Source organism: Xyrauchen texanus, chromosome 16, assembly GCF_025860055.1.
Source record: "Xyrauchen texanus isolate HMW12.3.18 chromosome 16, RBS_HiC_50CHRs, whole genome shotgun sequence".
Classification (NCBI taxonomy): domain Eukaryota; kingdom Metazoa; phylum Chordata; class Actinopteri; order Cypriniformes; family Catostomidae; genus Xyrauchen; species Xyrauchen texanus.
The window spans coordinates 10,044,260-10,063,868 of record NC_068291.1 but is presented as its reverse complement, the minus strand read 5'-3'; the positions used below and the strand labels follow the sequence as shown (position 1 = coordinate 10,063,868).

Here is a 19,609-nt window from a genome sequence, read left to right as displayed (position 1 = left end):
ATGCATCAAAATAAGTTTATGAAACTCTGACATTTAACGTTTTAACCGAAACCTTCATATACTAAATCATTTAGACCGATTCCTTGTGAGGATTTTAAATAACTCTAAAGGGAAGTGAATAAAACAAAACATTGCTTTAATTGAAATGTTGCTAAAACTGAAATATTTACATGACATGAATTCCCAGTGTTACTAATTTGCATTTAGATAAGAAATTACTTTGCCATAGCCAAATGCGCTCAATCATAAAACGCATGAAATAGCTGGTCCTCATATTTCCATTAATTAGTTTTAGATGCCCCTCATTAAAGATACAGTTTTTGCCTTTCAGTACAAGCAGCAACATCTGCAGAAATCCGGAGAGTCTATATGAAGTTAGTCTCAGTAGTTTATATCTCCCAACTGTATAATTGTATATTACAGTAGATAAAGGGCTTTATTATGTATTGTTGTCTTTTAATCATTCAGTAATAAATAACCCAATGTTTCAGAACTCCCATGTATCAGTCCGCTGTTTCAGTGGTGAGGTCTATTTGCTTCTTTGACTACTTTCTGTGTGTGATAGGCAAAAAGGTTGCAGCCCTCTAATGGCATCCCTACTTTTATCCATACCAGACTCTCAGACTGGTTAGCCTGTCAGGCGCATGGCACCTTACTTCAGTGTGCAAATATGTTTAGTTACAGTACTGTATAAATTACATATGTTACTGTGATCACTGTGCACTTTAAACTGTAGATTATAACTAACATACATAATGAAGCATGCATGTGAGCAAATCATGATGACATATGTTATGACACTCCACACTCAATAATTGAATCTAAAAAAACATCTTGAGGTGGCCAGGCAGTTTTAAATGTTTGGATGTGTAAGAATTGTATAAGCGAATTTCAGAACTATAACTTCAGAAGACCTGGAATGTAGTGCACATGTTGTATGGGCTGCTTTACTTTGATGTTGCTTTTTATAACTTCTCGAGCCTGACAATAAAAGGGCATAAAATTAGCATATAATTCAGTGCTATCAAATAATAATGTAATTAAGGTTACACTTATTTAATATACTTGCTAATTGTCATGTTTTTTCTCTTTTTAGGGTGTTTTCAGGGTGGTCATGCAACATAGATGTCCATACTCATCGCCATTTGTTTATCATTGTCATCGTCATCACTATCATCATCATCATCATCATCATCATCATCAGTATCACCATTGCCATCATCATCATCATCATCTCTAATATATTCAACTCTTTCATCCTCACCCATTCAGAGTTATTCCCACCTCATTGCCAGTGTCATCATTACAGGCTCAGATTATCTCCACTGTGGAGTCATTAAGCTGTCAACCCTTTTGAGTGCCTGAATGATGAGGTAGATCTTTCAATACTCATTGTTCTAATGCCTGTTGGGTAGACTGCTGGAGTGGAACATTACGACAGATGTTCTGAAAATAAATTGATGGCCATGCTTAGCTTCCTTGAACAAAATCTAATCCACTTCACTTCTCAAGCAAAGATTTGAAGAATAGATTGCCTCATTAGCTGTTCTGATCAATGGTCTGTCTATGTCACTTTGTCAACTTCACAGGCAATAAAGATGTATGGCAGCTTGTTGAAAAGCCATTTTGGTTAATTTAAGTGATTATTTGTGATCAACATTTTCCTAGAGAAATTCCAAACAAACTATCCAGGATAGTTCAGTCTGGTTTATGGTTAGTGCTGGTTTGGTGCTGATCTAGCACCAAAGCTATTTTGTTCACTAGCAAAACCCATTTGGTGGATTTTGGGGTGCATTTTCCAAAAGCATTATTACCCAACTATGGTCGCAAATCCCATTGTTACCAACATAGTTTAACGATTTGGTGTTTCCCAAAACCATGGGTCCAACAAACATTTGGAATTAGCATCCCAAATTTGTGGGGTTGGAAATACAGCTCTCCACTTGGTTTGAAGCATAGTTTATTGTTAGTTTGCTGTTTGGACATAATTTGACTTGAGTGAGTATTCTATATCTTTCAATTAATATATATATATCTTTCATTCTGACTTAAGTTTACATATATATATCTTTCATTCTTTAATATATATATATCTTTCATTCTGACTTAAGTTTGACTTAAGATTGTTTACATGCACTCATGCACATAAAACTGCATATTCCAGTGGTTTTGCAGAAAGTGGCATGCTGAAACGTCATGCTATTGCAGCCGGTCTCAGTATGCCAATAAATGGATTAAGAGAAAGAGATTTAAAGGAGACCTATTATGCCCCTTTTTACAAGATGTAATATAAGTCTCAGGTGTCCCCAGAATGTGTCTGTGAAGTTTAAGCTCAAAATACCCCACGGATAATTTATTAAACCGTGTTATAAATGCCTCTTTTTGGGTGGAATCAAAAACACACTGATTTCGTGTGTGTCTCTTTAAATGCAAATGAGCTGCTGCTCCCTGGCCATTTTCCGGAAGAGGGCTGTGCCGTTACAGCTCATGCTTCGGTTACTACAGCAAAAACAAATCAGAACCTATATGACTGACAGTGTAAATAACGGAGTTCAGGCAGGGCTGGACTGGGAAGAGTATAGTCCAGGATTTTACATAACAACTGGTCCAAAAGTTGGGGGGGGGGGGGGTGTTCACTGTCCTTTTCGTCATATCGCGGTGGCATTTTGAGGTCCGTTCTGCATAATGCGGTGGCTCATTTAAGCTTATCTCGGCCCATTCGGCCCGCTCGGTTCTCCGATGGCCAGTCCGCCCCAAAGTGCATCTGCCCACTGGGAAAATGCCCGGTATGCCAGATTACCAGTCCAGCTTGTCCACTGTGTCTTCAGTGGCTCTGAAGCTGGGAGTACATGAAGACTCTTATGTTCAGCCAAGAACAGAAAACACGCCACAATTTCTACTAGCAAACCGACGAGAAGTATGCAACAACCTACACTGGATCAGTGTAAATGGCCAAGAGGGTTGGGGACCTACAGGCATTCTCTGTCGGCGATACGTGCCTGGAGTTCGGTCTGGCATACTCTCATGTGGTCTTGAGACCCCGACCAGGCTATGTGCCCAAGGTTCCCACTACTCCCTTTAGGGACCTGGTGGTGAGCCTGCAGGCACTTACCTGGGAGGAGGCAGACCCAGCCTTGTCATTGCTGTGTCCTGTATGCGTTTTGCATATCTTCTTGGACCGCACGGAGAGCTTTAGATGCTTCGAGCAGCTCTTTGTCCATTTTGGGGGACAGCAGAAGGGGAAGGCTGTCTACAAACTAGGCATATCCGGCCCAGGGCATGCCATCCCCCTGGGAGTACGAGCACATGCCACTAGGAGTGAAGCATCCTCCTGGGCCTTGGCGAACGGCACCTCTCTAGCAGACATCTATAGAGTAGCAGGCAATACCATTGTGAGATGCTATAATCTCTGGGTTGAGCCAGTTTCATCCTGTGTGTTGTCAGGTACGAACAGGTAAGTGGCAGGAAGCTGGCCGGGTTTACCACTTGAACACAGTGCCTTTCCCCTCCCCAAGGGGAAGCAGTGCGCTTTTTTCCCCATGTGAGTTCCCGAGATCGGTGAACCTTTCACGTCTTCCTCCTCAGCCCTGCGGCAGGCGAGTTCGACGGAGAAATTTGATGCCGTGCCAAGTACTTGCATTGGTATGCCCTGTACTGGGTTAGATGCTCCACATGTGATGTATTTTCCACGTTTTCCCTGATGGCAAACCCATGTCTCCCCTCGGGAAGATCCTCCTCTGCCCCATCTGCCGTGGTTGTAGAGCTCCTCCCCTTCGGGTAGGACCTACCGTGGGGGCTTCTTTCCACATGTGTACTACCGGTTGGTAAGTCTATGTGACGTATTCTCCACATGTTAACCTTCCCTTCGGGTAGGATGTGGTCTCCGCTGTGTCTTTTCCACTTGAGAAAAAGAACACCTTCCCTGACACGAATACGCAGAATTTTGTTTTCTTCATTTCTTTAAAACAAGCAAGTAGGAGTAAAAGAAAAGAAAAAACCAACGCGGCTGGCGCGGCCTGGTCCATTTGTAAGTATGTCCTGTTCCCTCCTTTTTTGGGTACGAGGGACCTTGCAACATTTGTGGGCATTGGGAAGGTTATATGAGGGCCGAGTGCACTTGCTACTAGGCATGCAGTGGCCTGCGTGCAGCTGCACTGCCAGTCCACATAACACAGTTCAGTTGGTTGTGGCGTTTTGTATTGGGACCCCTAGTGTCATCAACACAACGGCGAGAGACTGACAGATAGGGAAGGTCTTGGTTACTGTTGTAACCTCAGTTTCCTGATGGAGGGAACGAGACGTTGTGTCCCTCTTGCCTGAACACTGTCACTACATCAACACAACGTCTTATTACTTCCATCAGGGAACATCAACAGTAACGAGACGTTTTAGTGAAATGTCATAAATTAGTCTGACATTTCAAGCATAGCCTCTCTAATTTGACAGAGCTGAAAGAACTGCAAATTGCTCATGGCCTGGCAGTGAGTCTCTAGAGCAAAATTTTCCCAAAAGGTGGCATTCCACCCTTGAGATGGTCAGCCAGATACTACGCAACAAAGACCCCCCTGATGGCAACATTGGTGCTGCAAAACCACAAGCTATCCATTCTAACATCTGCAGAGTTTGATAAACTTGCCAGGCTGGAGAAGCTACTGGAACCTTGCAGGTTGGTACTTAAGTTTATTTGGTGATATGTTATTTTTAGCCAGTATATATTGATTTTTATAACTGCTGTTAAAACATGTCCTGTATATATTTAGTCTAGCTCATGTCAAATGCAGCGTGTGTATGAGAGAGACCAGGAAAGAAAGTAAAGCAGGAGATAGGGTAACACTTTACAATAAGGTCCTATTCATTCATATTAATGCAACTAATGTGAACTATCAACTATTAGCAAAATTATCAAACTATTACTTGGTGTTTATTCATATTTGTTCATAGTTTAGAAAAAAAACTAAAACCGTTAATTTTAAATCTGTATTAGTAAATGTTGAAATTAAAATGAACTAAAATGAATAACTGCTGTAGGAGCATTGTTCATTGTTAGTTCATGTTAACTAATGTAGTTAACTAAGTGTTAATAGATGGAACCTTGTGTAAAATGTTTCTGTAGAGAGAATGTGTTTTCTGGCTTGTGTGTACTGTAGGGTCTTGATTAAATAAAGCAAATGCAATCTATTAATTGGATGTGTTTTTTGTATTTTTATTATGCAGATATGTCATGGAACTTCTTGTGGGTGAAAAATATGTTTCCTGTTCTGTCGCGTTACCTGCACTTTCCACTTGTCCCAGAAGATGGCTGCCTCAGAAGATGACCCTGCTTACGTTGTGTGCTTTAAGGATGCATTCAAAGGGGATTTGACAAAGTGCATGGAAAACACAAAACATTGCTTGGCTCAAAATAGCAACAGCTCTTGATCCCAGATTCAAAAACTTCAAATGTATTCCTAAAGCAGAAAGAGCTGAAGTTTGGGAAACATTATACAAGATGCTAAAAGAGGCTCCACATCACTCAGATGCTGAATGAGCCACCAAAAAAGAAAATTGGTCACACTTTTTGGGCTCTGATACAGAGTCAGATGATGAAACATCACTGGAATCCAGCACTCTTGCTAGATACATACAGTATCTCACAAAAGTGAGTACACCCCTCACATTTTTGTAAATATTTGATTATATCTTTTCATGTGACAATACTGAAGAAATGACACTTTGCTACAATGTAAAGTAGTGAGTGTACAGCTTGTATAACAGTGTACAATTGCTGTCCCCTCAAAATAATTCAACACACAGCCATTCATGTCTAATGAATAAGTGGTGCTCAAGATGCTCAATAGGGTTTAGGTCTGGAGACATGCTTGGCCAGTCCATCACCTTCACCCTCAGCTTCTTTAGCAAGGCAGTGGTCATCTTGGAGGTGTGTTTGGGGTCGTTATCATGCTGGAATACTGCCCTGCAGCCCAGTCTCCGAAGGGAGGGGATCATGCTCTGCTTCAGTATGTCACAGTACATGTTGGCATTCATGTTCCCTCAGTGAAAAGTAGCTCCCCAGTGCTGGCAGCACTCATGCAGCCCCAGACCATGACACTCCCACCACCATGCTTGACTGTAGGCAAGACACACTTGTCTCTTGTACTCCTCACCTGGTTGCCGCCACACACGCTTGACACCATCTGAACCAAATAAGTTTATCTTGATCTCATCAGACCACAGGACATGGTTCTAATAATCCATGTCCTTAGTCTGCTTGTCTTCAGCAAACTGTTTGTGGGCTTTCTTGTGCATAATCTTTAGAAGAGGCTTCCTTCTGGAGACCAATTTGATGCAGTGTGCGGCGGATGGTCTGAGCACTGACAGGCTGACCCCCCCACCCCTTCAACCTCTTCAGCAATGCTAGCAGCACTCATACGTCTATTTCCCAAAGACAACCTCTGGATATGACACTGAGCACGTGCACTCAACTTCTTTGGTCGACCATGGCGAGGCCTGTTCTGAGTGGAACCTGTCCTGTTAAACCGCTGTATGGTCTTGGCCACCATGCTGCCGCTCAGTGTCAGGGTCTTGGCAATCTTCTTATAGCCAAGACCAAATTTATGTAGAGCAACAATTATTTTAAACACATCCTCAGAGAGTTCTTTGCCATGAGGTGCCATGTTGATCTTCCAGTGACCAGTATGAGGGAGTGTGAGAGCGATGACACCAAATTTAACACACCTGCTCCCCATACACACCTGAGACCTTGTAACACTAATGAGTCGCATGACACCAGGGAGAGAAAATGGCTAATTGGGCCCAATTTGGACATTTTCACTGAGGAGTGTACTCACTTTTGTTGCCAGCGGTTTAGACATTAATGGCTGTGTGTTGAGTTATTTTGAGGGGACAGCAAATTTACACTGTTATGCAAGCTGTACACTCACTACATTACATTTTTGCTAAGTGTCATTTCTTCAGTGTTGTCACATGAAAAGATATAATCAAATATTTACAAAAATGTGAGGGGTGTACTCACTTTTGTGAGATACTGTAGCAGTGCCCAGCATAAGCCTTGAACAATGCCCTCTATAATGGTTGTCTGCACACAGCAGAGGTCAGGACAAGCTGGAGACTCTTGCACAGAAATATCTCGCAACTCCTGCCTCAACTGTGCCTTGTGAGAGACTATTTTCACAGGACACATAGTGCACAAGAAGAGGGCTGCTCTGGAACCTGAAAATGTTAACACACTTGTATACCTTAGCAGCTGGCTAAATGTTGACAAGAAAAATATGCTGACCTTACATGTCAGAATAAATTGTGCTGTGTTAGTTTTGCAATCAAAGGAAATGAGTGAAATAGTTCAATCTGATGGTTTACTTTGCTGTATATAGCAAATGATGACAAAATAAACGTGTTAAACAAGACAAATGGTGTATGCTTATTTTCACGATAAGTGTGCAATTAATCGCACAGAAAGGGTGCGATTAATCATGATTAAAACAGGCCTTATTAAAACACAACCCCGTGTGGTGGTTTAATTTTCAAATAGAGTTGACCACCTGATGTTCATATTTGATAAAAATTGATATGAGTTTTATGGTTTAGTCAACGAACCAAAAAGATAATGATAGACTACACTTCAGCAAAGTACATCTTAACAGAAGAGAACATATTAAAACATTAATGTCTGTTAATGTCTAATTAATGTTGATGAGTTCAAATAGAAGTTGCATCACTCCTTTTTCAAAAACCAACTGCCAATATGTAAAATCAATTTATAATACAGCTTTCTTTCAAACTGTAAACAGCAAAATTATTTGGATATTCATTTCAGAATAATTAATTCTCAATTACCATGTGCATCCATCTATTGATGGCACAGGTTTCTTTGGGAAAGCAGTGGGTTTTCAAAGGATTCACTATGTATACAATATAAAATACTGGGTACATGAGATGAGTTCAGAGGTTTAAGGTCAGCCTCTGAATTTGTTGCCATTGTCAACAAGTCTTCAAGCACTATTACTATCACAGAAAGCAATAACTCTCCTGCCAAACATCAATCTGTGCCACACTTTGACCAACTTAGTATAGTTTTTTTCCTCCACTGACAAAGACTGTAGGCATACTGTCCATGTGTCTTGGATAGATGGATGTGAGCTACATGGAAATTTAACCAACTGAAAAACATCAAGGTAGAAGTGGGTACCCTTCACCGCTGCATATTACTAAACTATGGGGACTATGAAGGGCTACATGTAAAAATGTTCTGGTGGGCTACTCAAGGAGTCAAAGTTTGGTTGGTTAGTGAGAGCCATTTTGCCCCTGCTGGTAGAAGATGTTACTAAACCATTCTGGGGTGAGGTATGGTATGGTTCACTGTCCTTTTCTGCGTATCACGGCACTGTTTTGTGGTCCGTTCTGCATAAACTGGCGGCTCATTTTAGCTTATCGCGGCCCTTTCGCCTGTTTCGCAGCCCACTCGGTTCTCCCGATGACCAGTCTGCCCCTGATCGGCCGCAAAGTACATCTACCCACCGGGAAAATTCCTGGTATAGTCCAGCCCTGGCTGTTAACCTAGTAATCCTGTACACAATGCAGCCCTGCACTTATAAACAATACTTTATTAGGCATTATACGGAGGTAAGATGAAAAGAAAATGCCATCAAAACTTTTCTTGTCAGTTCCCTATCAAAAGCTACACTTTGATGCTGCGCTGATTTTAGCGCTTTGGGAACGTCTTTAGGAGTGACCAGCTGTGAATATGTGTGCAACACGTCAATGAAATTGACTAGAATTTATAGCCTCCGCTGGTGACATCATCAGGATGCTCCGGAAAAGGGGCTATAAATAGATGCGCCACAGGTGCATCGTCAGGTCTTTTGTCTTCTGACCATTCTGTGTGTGTTGTGTTTCTCAACCCTGTCAAAAACTTTCTATTTTCCTCTGTTAGGAGTTAGAATTTGTTAGGCAGTGCGCAGAAACATTTCTCTTTAAAAAATAGATAACATAACTGATAAACAAAGAAAGTGGTGTGTGTTCCCGTGTTTATGCTCTTTGGCTGAAATGGACACACACGAGTTTTGTTTTGTGTGTTTGGGGGAAGAGCATGCTGTTCTTGCGTTGGGCGGGGCGGATACGAGCATTGCAATCTGCTTTCAGTCAAAATGCTTTGTACTTGTCTCGCTTACTTCTGAGAGTCAGCGCCCATGCTTCCATCGTGGAGCTCTTGTATGGATCTGGCCGAGGAGCGATAGACGGGTCCTTTCCTATCGCTCGCTCTCTCCCCAGATCCAGACAGTCCTTCTCATGATCTTGAAGCACGCTCCGGCGCCTCTTCGGTTCATGAGGGGTATGCCGAAACTCTTGACTCTGCAGACTTTGAGCTACCCACCTCTGAGCATTCCTTTTGCTTGAGGTGGTTACTTGGGCGGTGGCCAGACTACAGCTGGACTCAGAACTAGAACGCTACATCAGTCCCTTCCTTTCGTTGATGACTTTCTCGTTCATGGAGGAAACCTAATACTTCCCGTGTCTTCGTGCCTTTATGTCGACATATTCGACTATCGTGGGTGCTGAGGCACGGGGGTATTCCATGATGCAGCGGGTAGAAGAGACACTTGCAGTTTATCTCTCGCCTGGCTCGGCATCTTCTCTAAAGAGATGCACTCTCCCCACAAATCTATACAGGACCACCTCTATGCTTGTGGGGAAAGCTTATTAGGCAGCGTGTCAGGCTGGTGCTGCCCTGCACCCTATGGCAGTGTTGCAGGCATACCAGGCTGACCTGTTGAAGGACCTGAGTGCGGGCAGTACGGTCGACGAGAAGGTGTTTTCAGAGCTTCTTCGAGACATGGATCTGTCTCTCCGGGGGACCAAACAGACGGCTCTCACGATTGGCCGGTCTATAGCTGCTTTGATCATCACGTAGAGGCACTTATGGCTGAATCTTTCGGGCATCAGAGACAAAGTCTTTGTAAAGTCTAATTCACCTTCTGGCTTGATCGGTGCCACACAGTCATCACCAGGTTCCAGTAGGCAAAAAGTCACAAGGAAGCCTTTGGGCAATTCCTTCCTCACTGCACTCAGGGGGAGGGGCTGCCAGCCACCCAGCCCCACCCCTTCTAGAAGGGAGGCTCAAAAACAGAGCATGGCGAATTGCACTCCCCCTCGTAAAAACTGGGGACCGGCTCGTCGCCCTCAGCAGCCCCACAAAGCAAGACCTCAGGACCGTTATCTCCAAGAAGAAAAAAATTCCTGACGGTCTTGCGCCCAGCCTTGTGGGGGTAGCACCCCCTTGGAACGGGTCACGTGAGACATTCACCTTCACCTTCCCGATACCCACACGAAACCTCTCCATTCCCACTCTAGTCCGCCGCCTCTGGTGTTTCGGGAGTTAACGGTTTCCAGCGAAATGTTGGGTGTTCCATTGCTTCCTGCTGTAGTCCAGGACATGGAACACTTGACATCCCCTTAACAGGAAATATTTTGGATGTTCATTCCACTCCGGGCTCTTATGTCCTTGAGTCAACATCACAAGCTCATGTCTGAGACCTCTGGCACTCTTGTGAGCACAACTACACAACCGTAAGGGTTCCAGACATCCGCAGTGCAGTGGTGTGGGTATTCTCGTTCCCGCAGCATCAAAGTGTAGCTTTTTATAGGGAACATCTCGGATTACTTAACTGTAACCACTGTTCCCTGATAAAAGCGGAACGAGATGCTGCGCTTCATTGCCGCACTGAGGATGCCCCAGGACTGCTCTTCAGATAGAATACCTGACGATGCACCTGTGGCACCTCTATTTATAGCCCCTGTACCGGTGCATCCTGATGATGTCACCGGTGGAGGCTATAAATTCTAGTCAATTTATAGAGATATATTTATAAAACTATGAGAGCACTTGGATTTCGTCACAAGTCATTCTGTATATTTTATACTACTTGTCAAGTTTTATATAAAGTGTTGTGACAGCAAATCTGCCTATTATGTTTTTATATTGCCAACAAATGGTTATGGTGTATTGTATTGAGAAGGTTTAGAAAAGGCACACATATTTAGAGGCAATGTCGGGTCCATCCAAGGAGGTCAGCAGTTACAGCAATACTCAAACCAGCCCATCTGGCACCAACAATCGTTCATGTGATTATACAATCAGCCAATCGTGTGGCAGCAGTGCAGTGCATAAAATCAAGCAAATACGGGTCAGGAGCTTCGGTTAATGTTCAACCATCAGAATGGGCAAAAAATGTGATCTCGGTGATTTGGACCATGGCACGATTGTTGGTGCCAGACAGGCTAGTTTGAGTATTTCTGTAACTGCCCATCTCCTGGGATTTTCATGCACAACAGTCTCTAAAATGTACTCCCACCGAATGGTGCCAAAAATAAACAAACAAACTAACAACCAAAACAAAAAAATCCAGTGAGCAGCAGTTCTGTGGATGGAAATGCCTTGTTGATGAGAGAGGCCAGAATAGTTCGAACTGAATGCTATTCTGAGATGCGGGTTGATGCTAATTTGGCGGCACAAGGGACCTACACAATATTTGGCAGGTGATTTTAATGTTGAGGCTGATCAGTGTATACATGAAAGGAAATCTGATGTGGAATCTTCTCTAGTGCATGTTGTAGTCTAATGGTTTACGATGTCTCTACCAACAGTTCTGTTACTTTTTGGATAAATACATTTTATTCCTTACTATCAAGTTATTGCCATTGAGAAATAGCCTGATAATTAATCATGCCTGTTTTCTTGGATTTCTTGTAACTTATTTTGTTATATGGGATCACTTAAAGCTATGGATTGATCATGGGAAGTGAACTGATAAGCACTATGCGGCTCTAAATCCCTTGACCCCATCTTCCATAACCCTGTTGAGAGGTTTGACCGGGGTGTCAGTGTGTGTCTGTAATCAGGTCATGTGACTGAAAAATCTTCCGCACACATGCAGAATACTGACGAACTCTTGTCAGGTCACTGAAAGAAATCGATGCTCTTCTGTGGGTTTAATTCAGCCCTTGACATTTTTCTTTTTCTTTCTTTCTTTTCCCTGCTTTCTTTGCTCTCAGGCTTTGACAGGAATTGAATGACCCGCCAGGAATGAATGTGTAATCAATTTATAAGAGCCTTAATGTATGTATCCACATCCAATCTTAATTAATACAAACGTAGACAGCTGCTGTAATATCTAAACTGATCCGCTATAGGATGATGGGAAAAGAAGTGGGTCACAGGGTTTACTTGGACCCATTCAGAATGTACAGTATTTTCACGTAGGCTATGCCCTAATTTCCAACCTATTTTGCATTATTTTTCACCTCTCTTATTTACAGTGACAGTCATGTCCGAAGGACACATAGGTGTGATTAACAGTGGGGCTTGGATCAGGGATTACTGTATGTGTGAAATAAATTTCTATTTGAAACGGCACTCTAGTGCTCGACCAACATCTGTGATTAAAGTACATTCTCGTTTCCTTTGATACTTTTATCCAAAACAAGAAAGCAAGTAGTTATTTAGCACGTCTTTTGTCCAAAGCAATTTACATAAGGCAATATATATGACAAGGACAGTCTCAGTGGAGCAAGATGGGTTTAAGTGCCTTGCTCAAGGCTACAATGATGATAGCTGACATGAAGCACATTTTTTAGGTAAACATTTTTTTTTCTGCGTATCAGGCTGACACTTTGTGACTTTTCCTAATCTTACAAGAACTTGTTTTTAAACAGAATTTCATTTTGATAACATGATAAAAAATAAAAAAAAACGGGACAAAGGTTCAATAATACAGTATTTGGCAACTGGGATTTTATTAGCTCAGAGGAAAGCCTTCATGGATTAGTTCATCAAAGGAAAATTCAGCTATTGCTTACTAAACCTTATGTTTATATAACCCTATTTTAATTTCTTTCATTTTCTTAACACAAAGGGAGAAACTGAAAAAAATTTGCTCAGTGATGTCATACAATGGCAGTTTATGGTGACTACCTCTTCAAGATTCAAAAGAATGCAAAAGTATAATTCAAAAGTCTTATAAATTATTCCATGAGAATGTTCATAATTGATAATTATGAAAACATACGATAAGGTTTGGTGAGAAACAAATTGAAATTGAATGTAATATTTAGTGAAAATGTTCACTGACGGTTTATCTCGTGAGCACGTTCATGATAGGGCACGAGAGCAAAATTCCATGCAGCCACCATGCGATATTCGGACATTCATATGAAAGCTCGTTTTGTTTATTTAAAAACAGGTCCACCACAGTGATAGTGACAAAAGAACACAATATATCTGCACACAAAACAGAGAACAGAACTTACTAAACATGTCTGAAGAGTTTGTAGTCATATCATTTATGCATTTCTATGCCCAGCCTTATATTTTTGAATTGGAAATCAAACAGAAACATAGAGGAGGCTACAGGCAGCCATTGTCACTAACCTGTGTCCTAACCTGACGCTCAATAAAAAGGTATATTTTCAATGGTAATCAAGAGATTTTGTCCTAACCAGCAGTGACGAGCAACAGTACAGTCTATCGATCAGTAGTTTTCTATTTTTGGCATTTTGCTGGGAACTCTGTCCGCTGTGAACTAGCACTGGTTCAAAACTGTTCAAAAAATATACGGCTGGGCATAGAAATGCATAAATTCTTTGAATACTAACTCTTCAGACATGTTTAGTAAGTTCTGTTCTTGGGTTTTTGTATCGCTGTGGCGGACCTGTTTTTAGATAAACAAAATGAGTTTTTTCTTGAACGGCCCAATGTTGCGAGTGGGCTGCGTGAAGTGTTGATCTCATGCCCAATCATGAACGCGCACTGATAGTAAACATTTTCAATAAATAATACATTATTTTTTGGTTTGTTTCTCACCAAACCTTATTGTATGCTTTCATAACAATCATAAGTCTCATGATATTATTTTATTAGACTTCTGAATTATAGTTTTGCATTCTTTTGAAGCTTGAAGAGGTAGTCACCATAAACTGCCATTGTATGACATCACTGAGCACATTTAGATTTTTCACAGTTTCTCCCTTTGTGTTAAGAAAAAGAAAGAAAGTCATATATGGTTATAACAGCATAGAGGCGAGTAAACAATTACTAAATTTGAAAGTGAGAAAGTGTGTTGAGGGCAGCTAGTTCATTCAGGTTTTGTGCAGAAATACCATGTGCAAAAGTTGCTTAACTGTTTAGTGAATTTGCCGTTTATACCCTAAAAATCAGGGTGAACTATCCCTTTAAAGAAACGGAAGGAAAAGAAATAGAGCAGTTGTGAAACTACTACTATTATTGTTAATACACATAAAACATTGGGTTCACTGTGACCCTAAATATAAAAGATGCAAAATCAGATTCAACAGAACATGAAGGTTAAAAAAAGACTAAATTTAACCTAGTATAAATTTAAAATGACATTGCAGTGTTTATAGATTGAATAAGTTTTCCTGTGCTTTTTTTAAAGACCTCCCAACTGCCAAGTCATATCACCCTGTCCCACTGTCTGATATTTAGGAGGATCTGATAAGAGAAAATCCCCTTGTGCAACTCCAAATGAGGCTCTTCTACGTAATTCTATTTTATTTGTATTATTTATTTATTTATTGAGAGAGAGTGTGTTCTGGCTGAGCAGGCCTGAGATTGGAGCACTGGGGAATGATGGGTGATGAGGGGTGAGTGGGTGCAGAGTTAAGGCTGAGCCTCATTGATCAAATGATTGAGGGCTCATGAGTTCTCAGAGACAGAGGAATATCCAGCCGCTGGCAACCACATGATAAACAGAACAGATTTTTTTACCACAGGCGGGACATAGGAACATGAAAGACACTGGTTGACAAATATGACAAGAACAAGAAATGCTTATGGGTGTTTGTTCAAATAAAAGCACTCTTGTGTCCAAGCCATTGATTTTTTATTAAAACAAAATGTTTTATATAAACTTGTAAACTTTTTACCATGACTTCATAATTTACTTTTTTTACTTTTAAATTAGGATACAACGGGGCTAAACGCACACATTGTGTGTGTGTGTTGGGTGTTTGGTTCAGCATTAGCATGAAATTATGCTTTAGCTTGACAAAGTGTCTGCAATTTTAAAATGTCATTTTGAACCACTAAATGTGATTAAAATATAACTTACTTTAAAGAAAAGTAAATTACATTTGGTGTTTCAGAAAAATAACAAATAGTATAAACGAGTGAGTGTGTGAAAAGTTCTAAAAGTCCACAAGGCCAAAGTTTTCTATAGAAGAAACACCCTGATTCAAGCTTGGTGCATTAGCAAAAGATGCTAGTAGTAACCTATCTCCTGCACTGGTTTTTCAGTTGCACTTCAATAGCGACTTATGAAATGTGTTCCCTGTATGGTATTGATTCTCTCTTAATGGTGATTTGGAGTTATTAAGGGGTATATGGGCACCTGTGGTCCTTTGAGGCCTTAAACTATTGACCAGAGAACACTTCTTATTACCTTCCACAAAGGCTAAAATGACCTGTGACAGATCTTAACTCGCCAGCTGTGTTATAGTCAAAAACATACTCCCTGTACTCCCTCTACTATTTAGCTTCATATTAATTTGCCTGGTTCAGAATTTAGAGGAAACAATCAGGGTCACATCACAGTCCTGTACATTTTATGGACTTAAAAATACTGGTCCACATGGGCCATACAAATGTACAGAAATTCACAAAGTTTAAAAAGAAATGTACTTTGTTTTGTTTGTTGGTTTGCTGGGTTATTTTAGGACATGTGGAAGGGATGTGTGGCATACACACTGGGGCTAAGTGTATGCCACTTAATGTGTGTTGTTTTGTTGGTATTTGGACCAAAAGCACTCAGTAATGCTCATTTGTCAACCTTTGCAACCTTTGTTTTGGCTTATCGGATTCTTAGCTATTTGGATGAGACCATCTTATGACATGTCCTATAATAATATGAGTATTGATGCTAGGTTTGCCAAGTTTTTGTCACGCAAATATGAGGCACTTGAGCATTGTGAGTACTTCTATACATAACGGTGTCCCCTTCAAGCATTTCAGTCCATTCTGGGTGGGCAGTTCCAATACAATATGGAACACAATGCCTTCAGTCCAGAACATGTCACTGTCCTCTATAATAAGGCACAATAGCCATCCCATACGGGATGTCTTCATTTTGGACAAAATACGGGATGTTCCAGCTATTACATGACAGTTGACAACCCTAACTGAGGGCTGAAAATGTCGGCGGTTCAAACCTCAACAATACATTTTAAATATCATTGATATTATCCACAGGGTTTTTTCCCCAAGCTCTTTCTCTTTTTTTCTCTCTTTCTGAATATGCTACTTAATGGTTCATGCAGAAGCGTCATATTTATTCATACTGTAAAGGCACATGCCCCCCTTAGATTTGGCCAAATGGAGGTTTTTGAATATCATCAATATCATTTAGGATAGGTAATTAAATTGCATGTTTTGGTCAGGTCAAATCTCACATTGCTCACCACCTTCATTGGTGCAGGAAACTCCTGGATGCATGCGCTACTTTTCATCTTATAATTGTCCAATGATTTTGCAGGTTCAAGTGATTCAGCCTTGGAAATTGTATTTCTAAGAATGCACTCTTAGCAACATCTATTGTAAACCATTGCTAATGTGCAGGAATCCATAATTTGATGTGCAAGAAAATACAATAAAGAGTTAAAGCATTATAATAGACAGAGGTATAATGCTTAAAAAAAAAAAATGTAAATATTTGTGCTGATCTAATCACTGTCTTTGGTAAGGACACCCATGGTGTTTCTTGATCCTAAAATTTGCTTAGAACAGTGGTGCTTCATAAACAAATGATCTGTGTCAGCAATATCTTTGCAGGTGTGGAATGAAGGCATATTAGAATAGCTAAAGTAAAAATAATGAAAGCAGACTATATTGAAACAGGTGTACCACATTGTCAAATAACACATATCTAACACACACTATATTCATTACATTTATTTATGTGACTATGTGAAAATATGTAGTTTAAAGTGTAACATTTCTTTGTGGGAGGTTTTAGACAAAGTGCCATATTAACGTTAGATAGAGTCTGACCTGTTCTATAGCTGTGATAATATCTGTATCACATAAAGCTTATCTCAAGTATCGTGTCACTGGTATATTTGCAAAGGCCTCTGATGCAAACTGTGCCTTTGTTTGCAGATCGGCCTTCATCCACACACTCACGAAAGCCCATCACCTCCCCCAAATACTGGAACTTTTCTTGGATAGCAGAGGATGAGCTGACTTTCCCTGAGGACCCTGTATCAACTTCAGGTAAGTCAACTGCAGTTAGTATCATAAAGCTTCTTAAACTCTGTGGTCAGAGAGAAAGCCAGCTCCTTGTAGGCAGTTGGTTGTCAGTCTCCATAAACATCCATGTCTCGTTCTCAACCCATTAATATAGCTTTTGACCGCCTGGTCTTGAACTTGCAGTAAGCAGTCATGAGAATCAAGCTTTAAGGATTACAAATGATGCAACACGCTAGACCGAAAATTATGTTTTAAAGAAAATAGCTCTAAATTCATTCAGATTGTACTGCTTAGATGCATTCAGTGCTCTGAGTGATGTGCATCTCTGATAAATATAGCTCTAAACTGTAATTTACAAGGTTTTCCCCATGTAGTCTTTGCAATTTATGATCACATATGCTGTGAAATATTCATAATGCCATTGATTAAGGAGAGAAGTATAGTGATGCAAGTAATGGTATTTTTGATTTAGACTGATTTCACTGGAAAAACATATTCAAGAGGTCAAAATTTCTGTCTGCTTAAAATAAGTCTAAGCTTTCCAATTTTACAAACATCAAAATCTATTCAATTTTACACTGTAACATTTTTTTTTTTTGTGGTAATAGGATTTGATAAGCAACAGCTGGGGAACTGTTAAAAATGAGTTTGCGCATTTGTTTGCATGGATGAATAAATCATATCTACATATCACCTATGAGAGCTCATATGTGTGTGACTGAGAGATGATGCCTTTAATAAAACTCTTCAGTGTCTGGTTTAGATCAGCGAAACCAGTAGGTGACTATGTCAGATATACTGCAGCACTCCAACAGCAGTGAACTCCTGACAACCATAGTTTTTGTCACAGGTCAGGCTCTCTGCCATAATTTAGCTGTGTTGTTGCCAATTGCTGTCACATAAAGCTGTTTATGCCACACATCCTTTGACTGACATGTGGAGATTAAGGCTGGAGTGGCTGTGACTGGGGCTCTTTCAGGCTGGGTAATTAGTGTACTTCTTTTGGCCCTGCTCTCCTTGATTTATGTTTAGAATCAGAAACCTGATGACATCGACATAATTCTGAGAGTGGGGTGGTCTGGATTTTAGGGTATAAACGGCAAATTCACTAAACAGTTAAGCAACTTTTGCACATGGTATTTCTCCACAAAACCTGAATGAACTAGCTGCCCTCAACACACTTTCTCACTTTCAAAACTCATGTATTTTGGTTATTTCTGGCCATCTAATATTTACAAAAAGAAATCCGCTCTAGGATACAGAAGTCATGCATATTGATTTATGGTGTATGACATTGCCATCTTAGATCTAATCTGTGAAGCAAAACGACCATTTATTCTTGAGTTCACAAATGAACGCAGTGCCAATCTAATGTCACAACGATGTCACCACATCCACTCTCACTGCTGTGCAAGTTCACCTCAATATCCATGGCAAAATAATTTTGAATTGATCCAGAAAGCTGAATGTGACATGGACCCAACCATAACATGGTGTGCAAAGCTTCAATCTTCTCCCGGCAGCAGAAATTTTCAAATTATTTGAAATAGGGCCACCGGGACAGGCAAACACGTCAGCTCAGCTGAGCCCTGTTTTATGGGGTTTTTTTGTGGGTTGATGATAGTGATATTATATAAACAATTTTAAATATCTTTTTTAAAACACTGACATTTTAAATAAAACAAAATAATCTTTTTTTAAATTGTGGAAATGGGATATTTTGGATTTCCTCACAATAGCTTCATGCAGCCCTTATGAATATGTACAATGGTTTTACTAAAGAAACCAAATTTAAACCATTATATTCATAGTGAAACCATAGTAATAAAAATTCTGCCAAAAAACAAAGAAATACACATGGTTACTACAGTATTACTCTAGTCACACTTTGGTTAAATTGTTGAAACCATGTTTTCCACCCAAAACAAAAAACATGCCTTTACCAAAATTAACCATAGTTCCATTTCTAGTCAGTTCTCTGTACGTAATGTTTGGAGACTGACGCTAGGGGTTGCTCCCAAAAGCCCCAATCTCTCTCAATGTTTTTTCTTTATGCTAATTTAACTGGCAGATGTCGTTTGAAGTCCTGCCTCCCATAATCAGCACACAAATGTAAGGCACGACGAATGACAGCTTCCTCAGAAATTGTCCTTCAGAGTTGAGAACGGATCTCTCTCTGTGATTCACGGCCTTCTACATTCATTGATAGTTGGGCACAGAGTTCAGCTGATAGAGTCTTCTGCGTGCCCAATGAAAAGCATATCCTTACATTTATTATTGTTTTTGTGTGTTTTTACCAACAGAAAAAAAACTATAAGAGTAACACTGTGATATATGCATCCTTTTAAGGATGGA

At 40.4% G+C, this 19,609-nt stretch overlaps 1 protein-coding gene across 1 annotated transcript in view; it reads left to right on the top strand.

Moving 5' to 3' along the window:
* LOC127657223 (ALK tyrosine kinase receptor) overlaps window positions 1-19,609 on the top strand; it is a 751,733-nt gene that overhangs the window by 265,339 nt on the left and 466,785 nt on the right. The window contains exon 2 of the mRNA XM_052145921.1: window positions 17,165-17,278. Coding sequence (XP_052001881.1) covers window positions 17,165-17,278 — 114 coding nt within the window. The remainder of the gene's footprint in view (window positions 1-17,164; window positions 17,279-19,609) is intronic.